Source organism: Budorcas taxicolor, chromosome 2 (genome assembly GCF_023091745.1).
Source record: "Budorcas taxicolor isolate Tak-1 chromosome 2, Takin1.1, whole genome shotgun sequence".
NCBI classification, from domain to species: domain Eukaryota; kingdom Metazoa; phylum Chordata; class Mammalia; order Artiodactyla; family Bovidae; genus Budorcas; species Budorcas taxicolor.
Window position 1 is genome coordinate 75,874,500 of NC_068911.1, and position 13,792 is coordinate 75,888,291.

Below are 13,792 nucleotides of genomic sequence, written 5' to 3' on the forward strand. Positions count from 1 at the left end.
ACTAGACTACAGGATATAGTGAGCAAACTTTAGATAGACATATTCCTGAGTTTAATGCAAATGGGTCACAGTTGGGAACTAACGCATAGATGAACCTACAGCTTCTACCTCCTAAATACTACTTTTCTTTCACAAACTGAGTCACTTTTCTTTTTTCTTTGAAGTATACCTTGATACCTGCCTTCTCATCCTCATAGAGGATTTTAGCTTGCTCTCATTGCTCTGAATTTTCAAGGTTACCTGTTATATGTGGTTTTTTTTTTTTTTTTGGTATTTGTTGTTTGAAAAGTGAAGTCTCTCAGTCGTGTCCGACTCTTTGTGACCCCATGGACTGTAGCCTATCAGGCTTCTCTGTCCTTGGGATTTTCCAGGCAAGAGTACCGGAGTGGTTTGCCTTTTCCTTCTCCAGGGTGTCTTCCCGACCCAGGGATCAAACCCAGGTCTCCCGCATTGCAGGCAGACACTTTACCCTCTGAGCCACCAGGGAAGCCTAGTTACCTACATATTGCATCTTCCCTGTTGAATTTCTGATTCATTGTGGAAGAATCTTGGTTTGATTCTCAATATGCTTGCCAATTTTCAGGGCCAAAGGTGACAAATGCTTTATTACAATCATAGGGAACATTGAGGTGTTCTTAATGTTCCAGGTAAAAAAATATTTCAACAAATGCTTTGTTCTGCTTTTTCTTTTAAGTTGGCTTACTTTTAGTAATTTAAGGTGGATTTTCATCATAGACTCAAAGCTTAGGAAATGAGACCATCACGTATATACAGAACATTAAAACTGTTAGAATTCAGTGCAGTATGCAATAGACAGGGAAAATGTTACAAGGAATGGTGATTCAATCTGGACCTCAACTGATAGATAATATGAGTCAATGCAGGGAAAACAGGGAGGGCATTCAAGCAGAGCCCAGAAGGAGAGAGACTTGGAGACGGGAAGGTACCTTCAAAGATGAAAGCAGGAGATAGGGAGGAGACTGTGGTAGAAGGCGGTGCCTAGTAGACCTTCTATGGCACCACTTCTCTTGAAAGCCAGGTTCATTGTGCCTTGTTCTTGATGCTCTACCTCTGTGCCTGTAGAGAGTTGGATTTGTCATCTGACCTTTCTCATGAAACTCCTCTAAAGCCCTAAACTTCTCAGTTATCCCTTGCTAATAAGACTACTGCATAATTTTCAATATTCATCTTCTCAAAAATAAAACATAATTAGTTTCTAAAATCCAACACAGCTAATTCTGATGTACCTTAGTGGTACGACTTTTTTCCTTCTCAATTACATGCTTAGGTACCTCATCTTATGGGAAGTATCCACAGAACTCATTCATTTAGCAAAATGAGTGCCTGCTATGGAGCACACATTGCTCTAGAGATTTCACATATTAGCAGTTATGTGTGACACTAGACAGTGGAGACAAGAACCTGTACTCATGGGGTTAATTACTAATGGAAGGAGACATGATAAGCAAGAATGTTAGCTGCTGATAAGCTCTCGGACAAAAGCAAAGCAGAGAAATAGACGTGTTATCTTAAGGTCAGGACAGACCCCTTAGAGAGGCCTGCGTACGAACTGTCCTAAATGTGTTCAAGGAAAAGGCAAGAGTCATAGGACTGGAGTGCAGTGAGCCCAGGAAGAATGTGGGAGAGGAGCTTGGAGAGGCTAGGGTAAGGGTGGGCAGATTATAAAGCTCTGCATCTTGTTTTAGGTGAGGTCAGAAGCCATCGAAGGGTGGGAAAGGAAGTTCTGTGACCAGACTTAACATTTTAAGAGGATCACTCCAGCTGCTCTGTTGAGTGTAAAGTGACAAGGCTGGGAACAGGAAGACCAAGAGCAGCTTGAACGGAGGTATTTAGTAGTCAAGGTTGTTGATGGATTCTGGGTCTATTTATAATATAGAGCTGGCAGAATTTGTCAATGAATTGGATTGTATGTGTATGAAAGAGGAGATTTGGGGCCCAGGCAACTGAAAGAATTATGATTTACTGAGATGGAAGTCTTGGAGAGTAAACCGTTTGGTTTGGAGGAGCTGCGAAGAGGAATTGGAAGGTAAATTAAGTTGGAGATTCCAGTCAGTCATCTGAGTCCAGATGTCAAGTAGGCATTAGATTTACAAATCTGGAGTTGAAGGGAAAAATCCAAGCTGAATATTTGGCATATAAGATTTTCTTCATATAGATTTTTCAAAATCCTTGTTGTATTGACTATAATAATTTTTTAAATTTATTTTTGTTCCCACTGTAAAAGAAGTTTTCTCTTTCATTATACTTTGACTAGGTTTTGCATATGTTTACATAGGCTATTGATGTTGGCATGCTCACTTTGTGCCAAACCACCTTGCTGAATTCTCTTATTTATAAAAACTTTTTCATTGATTCACTGATTTCTCCTGTCTTTTGGCTTCTCTGTGGAGTTTTACCAAACTCTTCAAGTTTGAGAGGTACCACTTTCTTTCATGGTTCGATTTGCTTTTCCTTGCTAAAATATCAATTATTTCTTGTCTTTTCCTGTGAGTGTCTATTCATTCCCCAAACTCAACTCATGTTTTCCATCTGTCAAACATTTCTGGGTTGCTACACAGGTTTCCCTTCCTATGAGCTTCAGCTGTATCATCTGCATCCCTGTACTAGAAGAGTCATCAACCTTTATTCTAATTTTGCATGTATCTATCAGTCCTTTCTGGGATAGGAGAACTGGTTCTGGCTGTCACAGTCTTTACATCCCCAGTGTTTAGCTGAATCTGCTACATGATTGTCAGTTACAGGGTAAATGTTTGTTGAATAGATGAGCAGTCAATTTTAATAGATTAAAAAGCATTTGGAAATTGGATAAAGTTGTTCTTCATAGAAATTTTATAAACTTGTTATATTTACTGAAATACTTCTAAAAATTCATTTTTGTCACTATTGTAAAAGAAATATTTTCTAAAATGTAATACAACTTTGCACTTATACTCCTAAAAATTAAAGTTCTATTATATTAGAAAATTAATGTAGGGAACTTGTTTCTGTTTTTACATGATGCTGAGTGCACAGTTTGTGAGACATTAAGTTTTGAAAATACTGAATGACTGGATGTTACAGATTTACTTACAGAGAAGCCCTTTTATCTTTATGGTTTTTATTTTTGCCTAGGAATGGAAAGAGGGAGAGATTAAAGTTTATATTTTTCTGAATAGAAAGCAGGAGTATTTTTTCTTTCAGAATCAGTTTGGGGATGGGAAAGAATAGATGAAGGAAATTAAGAGATTTGTTGTTTAGTCGCTAAGTCATGTCTGACTCTTTTGAGACCCCATGGACTGTAGCCCTCCAGGCTCCAATGTTCGTGGGATTCCCCACTCAGGAATACTGGAGTGGGTTGCCATTTCCTTCTCCAGGGAGTATTCCCTGACTCGGGGATTGATCCCACATCTCCTGCTTGGCAGATGGATTCTTTACCACTGAGCCACCAGGGAAGTCCATAACTAAGAGATACAAATCTCCAATTTTAAATAAGCCACAGGGATATAAGGTATATTAATAGCACAAAAAATATTATCAGTAATATTGTAATAACTTTGTATGGGGACAGTTCTGTTCAGTTCAGTTGCTCAGTCGTGTCCGACTCTTTGCGACCCCATGAATCGCAGCACGCCAGGCCTCCCTGTCCATCACCAACTCCTGGAGTTCACTCAGACTCATGTCCATCGAGTCCGTGATGCCATCTAGCCATCTCATCTTCTGTCGTCCCTTTCTCCTCCTGCCCCCAATCCCCCCCAGCATCAGAGTCTTTTCCAATGAGTCAACTCTTCTCATGAGGTGGCCAAAGTATGGTTACTAAACTTAGGATCATTTCATAACATATGCAAATATCAAATCACTATGTAGTACACCTGACACAACTTAATGTTATATGTTGACTATATTTCAATAAAAAAAGTAAAAAGTAACATTTTCAAAAGCTCTAATTTGCAGTACTTAGAAAATATGTGTATGTACTTCCTTACAGTTACGTGTTGTTTATTTCCATGTCTCATTTTTTTCAACCCCTCAAATCATTGAATTGGTCTTGTGCAGAATGTCTACTACTATTTCTGTTATAAATCAGTTAAGGGGTTGTCCTGGTAAGTGACACTGAAACGTATTTATTAGAATAATTACTTGTAACATTTTTTATTTTTAGGGCTTCCCTGGTGGCTCAATTGGTAAAGACTTCACCTGCAATGCTAGAGACCCTAGTTCCATCCCTGGGTCAGGAAGATCCCCTGGAGAAGGAAAAAGCAACCCACTCCAGTATTCTTGCCTGGAAAACTCCATATAATTTAACAAATAACCAATTGCAGTTAACTGTTTATTAGTAAGTCCAGTGGGAAATACAGCATACTTCTTTCTTACAAGGAGTAATAATTGTAGGCAGAGAAATGAAATTTTCCAGGGGGGAAAAATGGAAAAAAAAAAAATGTTACATTTGTATAACTTGTTGTATGTGCCATGTAGGGTATGTGACTCCTCATATTGATGTAGGGGGTGGGAGGAGGGTGGTTGCAGCTAGATTTAGTAGCATAGGTAGAGTTTAATCTGGATAAAGATGAAGAATACACTACATGAGAAAAAAGTAGAATGAAAGACATGAAAGTGAGAGCTAGTAGGAGGTATGGAAATGAGATATTAGGACAGTAAGAATTTTATAATTTGTTCCATCAAACAAAATCCAGTACTTTTGCCTGCTGTAGTGAACACACACTAATTGAATTTAATGAAGGCCGATATCAAATCTCTTTGTTATCCTGTTTGTATTGCCAAGTAATGCAAGCATATTGTTGAAAACAAACAAATATGCTGATTTTTAAAAAGGCAAAAAAAATTTTTTTAAACTTAATTCTACCATCCATAGTAAGCTAACAGTTGTAATATTTTAGCGCATTTTTCCTGGATATGAAAAAGCATACACACATTTTGTGTTTTTATTAAATGAGATCGCATTAGCAAGTTATTTTTAAAACATGTATACTTTATTCTTTGTGGTTTGTTTTTGTTTTAGGAGAAAGCCAAAAGCCAAGGCACCACTTCCTCCAGCTGAGACCAAATGCCTTGATGCCTCTTCAGTTGATGATTCTGTAGAATCTTCTGCTTTTATCATGGATCAGAAAGAGAACATGATGGATAAAGACATTGAACTCTTGGTGGTTCTACCTGGAGATATTATCAAGTCTACTACTGTTAATGGCAGGTACGGTGGAGTGAATGAAATATCAGGATTTCCCTTTCTTCTGTAATTGAAACCCTCTGTTTGGATTTCTCTTTTCTTTGACAGATACGTTATTCATCACTCAGTTTAGTTATCTATTTAAAAAAAAAGATGATAAGAGGTATTAACATTTTCCTGACAATGCTTTAAATATCAAATGTATGGATTCCACAACCCTGGTGAAGTGACTCTTGAAATTTGGAACTATTTTACATTTTGTTAGTCATTTACTAAGTTTTTTAAAAAAATAGTCTTTTCCAGAAGAATAGTCACCAGTTTTATTGATTTTCTAAGTCAAACTTACAAAGCAAGCCAGAGATCCATAAGAAAGCTCCTTCCCTTTGCTTCCAAATTATTCTTTCTTTTCTAAGCTGCTTCTCCAAATCTGACTTGCAGAAGCCGTGTTAGCTACTCTCAAAAGGTACTCTCTTATTTATCCAAGCAGATAAATCTGTCTTTAAAACGAGCAGGATTTTTTACATCACTGAATGATTTAATGAATTTATTAAAATGTAGATAAACGTAATAGAAACAGAAAATTAAACTTTAACCCAGCAAGAAGGGAATATGTGATTTAGCAGACTGATATTTTTAATACCTGAATAAAAACTGGAAAAATGGAATTCAGCCAAGTGTAATTTTCCATTTCATTTTGAAGAGGAAAGTTACATGAGTTGTATACTTGGTCTTGTTCCACCTTTCACCTTTAACTACCTGTTTGTTATCAGGGCTGCTGTTTTAGAAACTGAAGCTATTTTGACCTTTAGTTGCATGTGTATGTATATATATTTGTAGAATGAAAGAATAAGTAAGCAATCAATTGGGTATTGCATTTTTGTATTGTGGTTTTATCTAGAAGAAATTCATTCAAGATATCTTACTTTGGAGATTTATCCTTAAGATTATGTACAACTTTATGAATTATTGAAAGTACATGAAGATAGAAAAGTTCAGCATTAGCAAACAATACATAGTATTACATGAAAGTGAAAGAAAGTGAAGTCACTCAGTCGTGTCCGACTCTTTGCGACCCCATGGACTGTAGCCTATCAGGCTCCTCTGTCCATGGGATTTTCCAGGCAAGAGTGCTGGAGTGGATTGCCATTTCCTTCTCCAGGGGATCTTCCCAACCCAGGAACTGAACCCAGGTCTCCTGCATTGCAGGCAGACGCTTTACCGTCTGCGCCACCAGGGAAGCCATAGTATTGCATACTAAATTCTTATTAAATTCAAGTAAGTACTTTGCCGTTTGTTTTGTGTTGAAAGTAGTTTTGGAGATGACACATTGAATCATGTTTTAGAGGTTGTGAACCCTGCGACTGACCTTGGTGGGCTTCCACCTCTTCTGGGTGAAGGAGGCATCTTGTGAGTTAGAGACAATGGTCATTGTATCATCTTTAACCCTCGAGATCACACCATTACCCTGGTTTGAAAATAATGATGATAATGGATGTGGCTCGGGTAATGTAAAGGCAATTTCTCTTATGTTCCCTGGATTCAAGCTAGTTTTTTTAAGTCAGTGATATTTCCTAATTCTTCACTAATGCTGACAGATAACAGTGGTTTCATCAATACTCAAAATTTCTTCTTGAATGTACCAGTCACCTGTTTATATTGCCATCTTCCCTACTATTAGCCCTCTGGGTTCTTTAGATTTCTTTTTTTTTAACCTCAGTGACTTCAGTATTAGAATCACAGGTTTCCTCTCTCTCCTGTAACCCATTGTAATTACTTCAGATTTTCCCACCTGCTACACCAAGCTAACTTCCTTCTGTTTCCTTGACTCTGGAAAACTGTGTCCATAGTCTACTTCCCCTGTCCAACTGGACAGTGGTATCTTATTACTTTGAAACTATTTCAAAAGTGAGATCTTAGGGTTTCTGCTTTGACACAATTTTTTTGAATCTGGCTTATCCACTTTTTAAATTGGAGTTGTTCTTCATCCTCCTTAAGTCTAATTGATGACTTCTCTTCCGATTGGTGCGTGTTTTTTTCATATTTGACTTGAATTCTTCATCAGTCATTTCTACTACGTTTGTACTTACAAGGACCCTAGGTTTTCTGTGCCCTTTCGACCTTCTAGCCTGTTTGCCTTCCAGGTTCCTAAACTGGAGTAATTTTCCACCAGTCAGCTTTTTGTTTCTGGGCTGCCAACTATTGTTGAATTGCTTCAGTTTTCTTATCTATAAAAATGTTTTATAACTGAATTGTTTTGAGGATTAAATGAAATTCTATCAATGCCTGGCACATAGTGGCCCCCTCCATTTTCTATTGAGGACTGTTTTCCTTAACCCTGGGCTCTCTCCATTCATTCTCCACCCTCAGGGTAATCTGACTAAAACACCCCTCTGTTTGTGGCACTCCCTATGATAAAAGACTGCGGGAATGGCAATTCAGCACCAAAGTGAGGAAGTCCAAGCTACCAAGCCTGGACATGAGGTGCCCTGCTTAACTTCTTCTCTGAAGTTAGGCAGGCTTTCCTTCACTACTCCCCTCTGAATAGCTTCAGCTTTAGCCACATGACTCTTTTCTTCTGCAGATACTCACATTTTTTTTGAAAGCTTTTCCGTTTTGAGTCCCATACCAGCCACATTTATCCAGTTAATATAGCTCAAGTGACACTTTTTATATAAAGGCTCCCTGATCTCTCAAGAAAGAACTGTTGACCTCTAACTTCCAAACTCTCCTGACACTTGATACCATTGATGGTTATCATACATTATCTCAGGCTGTAATTTGTATGTGTGTCTTATCTTCTTAAACAAACCAAAACATCCATGCAGGCCTCATGACTTTCCTTCTTAGTCTTTATCATAGTTTCTTTTTTCTTTCTTTTTCTTCTTCTTATTATTTTTAGTTTCTTGCAGTGTAGTAGACATTTAGTAAATTCAGATGTTGTCTTCTTAAATCTTGTGTGCTGATAGAGGTAGCAACTTAAATGATGTGTCTTGAAGAGGCAGTTGGATGGGCCTTAGTAGCTTCCCCAGAAACTCTTAAATAAAGATATTTTCTCAGATAGACAGCAAGGCAAGAATGCCCCAAATTCTGATTGCTTTTTAAATTTTGTTTGGGACTGAAAAACTTTTCTGAGAGTAGAATTTGTTTTATATTAGTATTTTTATGAGGGAGTTTGATTTTAGAATTTGTTCTTAATAGTTTTATCACTCAGGAATGACTCAAGTTGAAAACACTATGACTAATTTTTTATATTAATTCTTTATAATTAAAAGTGATTGTGCAGTTCTGAATATTTCAGGAGTATGATTCTGGATATCTAGGAGTGATTCCAAATATTTTAGAGGGCAGTTCAGGCTATCTTGAGTGTGATTTGGGATATTTTGAAGGTTGCAGCAATTGCTGGCCCATTGTTTTTTTTTAATGTTAATAACAAGAAAAACAAAAATGTAATTATAGAAAAAAATTCTATTTCTGAAAAAATGTTAGCTACCTAATATGCAGAGCCATGGTATAGATAACTTAAATTTCTTCCTGGCTTTGTTGCTATAAATGAAATAAGACAATTTTCAACAAAATGGGGATTTAGTGGAAGAGTATACTATGGAAGAGTATTTTAATTAAATTAAGTAGTTTAATTAAGGGCATAAAGTTTTCTTAGCAATTAATAAATCAAAGCTCCTTATGTCACTATGAAGGAGCTCGCTAATATAATATTTTTAATATTTTGAGGCCATTTTTCTTAATTTGTCTAAATATTCTTTGTATTGTATATTTCAGTGGTGTTACTTATATATATTTCCTTTGAAGAATAATGTCAATATGAGCCTGAAATAAATATTTAGAATCTTATGCTTCATTTAACTTTTCAGAAAAATTGTACTTCTCAAAATGTATTCTTGGGGAAGTTGTTTAGAAAGTTCCCCTCTGTTCTCATACAGCACATGCAGAGGTATGCTCAGAAAGTCCCATTTCTGAGAATGTAACACACAACATTATCTTAGAATACACTTGTTTGTACATTGATTTTTCACTGAAGAGCTTATTCAGATTAGGGAACACAATCAAGTTGGAAACGGTAATAGACTTATGCTCAAGGGCAAACTAAAAACTTGTTATCCTGAATCAGGTTAGGAGCTATCTGTTCAGGCTTACCAGTCTTTTGGTATCAGAGCTTAGTGATACTGCCTCTTTAGTGACCAAAAGTCACCCAGTATCTGTCATCCTGCCTTTGTGATCCTTGGCTTACATCGAAGATAGCTGAGTGGCAGCATGAAAGCTCTGGGCATTTCTGTTTGTCCTGTTATTACAGATGATTGGATTGAAGGAAGAAGTGCAGGTATATGTGTATGTATATGTATGTGTGTGTGTATATATATATATGCATGCATACATACATATATATATATCTCTGTCTGTGTGTGTGTGTGTGCACAGGTCAAGTAATCAATCTTTTTCACCAGGCAAAGCAGCTCTGGGCCTTGCTAAAAGTGAGCATTAAAGAATATTGTTGTTAGAGGCAAACTGCATAGGGGCTAAGCTCCTCAGAAAATGCCACGCTATGCGATAGCATATGTGGTGGTATCTACTCGTGCTTGGGAAAAGTTACTTTTTAATGAAAATGAGCTTATAGGGTAAACTGATAGATACTACAGTGAAGAAGGAAATATGGAGGTATGTTTGTACATCACTCTATGTCCTTTCTTTATAGTCAGATGAGATTCTCGTTGAATAAATAGGTTTCCCTTTTTCTCTGGGGACATTTTAAAAGCAGTTTTAATTTGGAAATTTGATAAAAGATTGATATTAACTCTCTCTGTTGGTCTACAGGGAGAGCACTCTATGTCTGTTAGTCCGTTCTCTCTCCTGTAATTTGTGTTGTTTTACATCCTGAATACCATAAATAGGGATTTGTTTTGATATGAGCAAATCTTAGAATATCAGGAATGAAAACACAAATAAAGAAAGCATGGAACTTGAAGTTAGAAGTCTCAGGCTCTACAGTTTATTCCATAACTTGCTATGTGACCTAATGCAAGTCACCTCCTATCTCTGACCTTTGTGAGCAGAGTTTTGACTGGTACCTGATGGGTCAGAGAACTAACTCAGGAGTGTTTTACATGAACTGCAGTGCCACCTACTGGAAGAAAGTAGACTATAAAAATGACAAGATATTACTGGATTAATGTGGGTCAGTTCTGTTTACTTCCCACACCTCAACCAGTAATACAGCAAGTGGTATGCATCTCAGAAGAATTTCAGAATCATTCTTATATTTACTGAAAAATGTCAAATGACAGATGTGTAGTAAATACATTATACGATAGGGTGATAGATTTCAAAAACACACCGCTGAAAATCTGTTGCATGGCACAACCACATTGAGCTCCATTTGTTGTTCTTCACGGCTTCCGGTCCCATCACTTCATGGGAAATAGATGGGGAAACAATGGAAACAGTAAGAGACTTTATTTTTTGGCTCCAAAATCACTGCAGATGGTGATTGCAGCCATGAAATTAAAAGACGCTTGCTCCTTGGAAGAAAAGTTATGACCAACCTAGACAGCATATTAAAAAGCAGAGACATTACTTTACCAACAAGGGTTCGTCTAGTCAAAGCTATGGTTTTTCCAGTAGTCACGTATGGATGTGAGAGTTGGACTATAAAGAAAGCTGAGCACCAAAGAATTGATGCTTTTGAACTGTGGTGTGGGAGAAGACTCTTGAGAGTCCCTTGGACTGCAAGGAGATCTAACCAGGCCATCCTAAAGGAAATCAGTCCTGAATATTCATTGGAAGGACTGATTGTGAAGCTGAAACCCTAATACTTAGGCCACCTGATGCGAAGAACTGACTCACTCGTAAAGACCCTGATGCTGGGAAAGATTGAGGGCAGGAGGAGTAGGGATGACAGAGGTTGAGATGGTTGGATGGCATCACCGACTGATGGACTTGAGTTTGAATAGGCTCTGGGAGTTGGTGATGGACAGGGAGGCCTGGCGTGCTGCATTGACTCGTGTCCACTGAGTCAGTGATGCCATCCACAACTGTCTTATCCTCTATCACCCTTTTCTCCTCTTGCCCTTGATCTTTCCCAGCATGAGGGTCATTTACATTGAGCTCCATAAGAAAGCTCTAAATTTTGATTTAGATACTTATTCAACTACACCTGCTAAATAAAAGTTGTAATTTTAACTGTTAACTTATTTAAGTGTAACAGCCCTGCCTGAGTTTTTACCTGGTTTGAATCCTGTGCCCCAGGCTTCAGTACTGCCCCCCACAGCCCTGAGCCAGGCAGCACATAAACATCTGTTGGCTGATGGCTCTCCTGGCTGTTAGAGTGACTCAATACTAACAATAACCGCCTCCAAGTGTGGTTTCCAGAAGGGCCACTCTCATCCCTTTCCTTTCCTGGAATCTACACCTTGCAACAATGACCCTTCTTAATTTCATTTTTAATTTTTTATGACTCTAAATGCAGTGGTGGTGATTGGTTTGCTCATTAAGCTGTGTCTGACTCTTGCAATCCCATAGACTGTAGCCCACCAGGCTCCTCTGTCCATGGAATTTCCCAGGCAAGCATACCGGAGCCGGTAGCCATTTCCTTCTCCAGGGGATCTTCCCAACCCAGGGGTCGAACAGTGCGGGTCTCCTGCATTGCAGGCAGATTCTTTAACAACTGAGCCCAGGGAAGCCTGATAAATGCAGTGATTGGGGATTATTAAAGTGGGAAAATACAGACAAGCCAGGAAAAAAAAATACTTACAACACCATGTTATGATTAAGGAGTCCAGTTATAACTATTAACATTGTGGTATATAACCTTTTCCTATTGCATAATTCAGTAAGCACTCTCAACTTTGAGATTAGGTTTCTTGTTTTATGTACCTGATCCACTTTTCAGGCACATGGACATTCCTGAACTCATTCTGAACTAGGTGGGTTAGCTTCATTCCTGAACTCTTTATTGAATGAGGTGGGTTATTGTAAGATAAACATCAGTAACAAGGGAGAATGTCCTAAAAGTTCCTATGCTGTCATTGATAAGTTTAATTAGGTTGTTGGTATACATTTGTAAGGGACAGCTGGAACCAATTCAACTCAACTCAGTTTTGAGGATTTATTGAGAATGAGTAAAATATACCTTATCAGATACTAGGGTAGATTTAAAGAATCTTCTTAAGAAAGAATCTTATTCATTCGAGCTCAACCTCCTATCAGATGCTTGAAATCCGTCTGGTCATAAAAAGTACTTTCATCATGCATCCTCATTTTCTTATGACAGTCCCTGTTTGTACCTGTTATCCCAGAGTTTACTAACCCCCTTTCATTCTCAGGTGTCCAGATTGGATCAGTTACATAGCAACCCTATTGGTAAGTGACTTTGTCTAAGCACCTGTAGGATTTGGAGAAGGAAATGGCTACCCACTCCAGTGTTCTTGCCTGCAGAATCCCAGGGACGGCAGAGCCTGGTGGGCTGCCATCTAAGGGGTTGCACAGAGTTGGACACGACTGAGGCGACTTAGCAGTAGCAGCAGGATTTGGAAATTCACCTAGGTAGTTGTTGGAGCTGATCTGAAAGCTCTTTGGTGAATCCTGACTTTCATTTTTAATACCTCAGTGGATCTTTAAAATCTCAAAGCAGAAGTCTTCTTTTATCTAGCAGGTAATAAAACGAGGACAAGATTACCCTTCATATGTATCATGAATGCAGGAAGGGTCATTGGAGGATTTCAGGGAGTTATTTAGTGATGCCATCAACTTTTGAAGCGAAACCGCAGTGGAAAGCATAAAACCTGTTGCCAGCCATCTGCTCTGAGTCTTGCATGTGATCCTGAGGCTAAAGTGTAGCTGGATTAGGAGTCAGGACATTTTCACTCTGACTGCAGCCAATTCTGTTTATGCTCTTGGTAATCTGTTTATGTCACTTTTCTAACCACAGTTTCTTCATTCATAAAGTGGAAGTAGCTTTTGCGGTGGTTGTGAATTCAAAGGAGATACTAGATATGAAATTAATACAAAGGATTGTTATTTCAAAATGGAGTGGGAAATCTCATAAGGACTTTTTCTGGTTCAAAGAAGAGGTGTTTTTTTTTTTAAGTTTTTTTTTTTTTTTAAATTCCCTCTCTAGAAATTCATTATTTTACAAGATTAAAAAAAAAATCTGTAAATAATAGTGCAAAGCAGACTTTGTTAAATAATAAGCCAAAATTCAAAGTAATATGGTGATATAGAGGAGGAAAAAGACTATTTCTTGTTTGAATGAGGAAGTGGTGATCAAATTCAGCCAATCCTATTGAACTTTCAGTTGTTTGGCTTGGGTTTCGGATGGACTGCTGGCATGTGCTCCCACCTTAGCGAATAGGAAAACAAGTGTCCTTACTATGGTGATCATGTGCTTAGACCTTTCAGCCAATGGTTGTTAGGTTCATCAGCTTAGGATAATTACCATCAAACTAAAATTGTTGTTTTTGGTAGAAGTAACTTGGCATTTGGTTGGGGAATTCTAAACTATCCTCAAGAGAGGATTTTGTTTTCTAGGGGAGCACTTTGTGACTAGTTAATCCCCAAAGCAGTCCCACTGTGTGCAGGGCCTGCTTAAAAGTTAGTGTC

General features: G+C 38.0%; 1 protein-coding gene across 1 annotated transcript in view; it reads left to right on the top strand.

The window, feature by feature from the left end:
• COBLL1 (cordon-bleu WH2 repeat protein like 1) overlaps nt 1-13,792 on the top strand; it is a 165,996-nt gene that overhangs the window by 93,296 nt on the left and 58,908 nt on the right. The window contains exon 3 of the mRNA XM_052635422.1: nt 5,018-5,206. Coding sequence (XP_052491382.1) covers nt 5,018-5,206 — 189 coding nt within the window. The remainder of the gene's footprint in view (nt 1-5,017; nt 5,207-13,792) is intronic.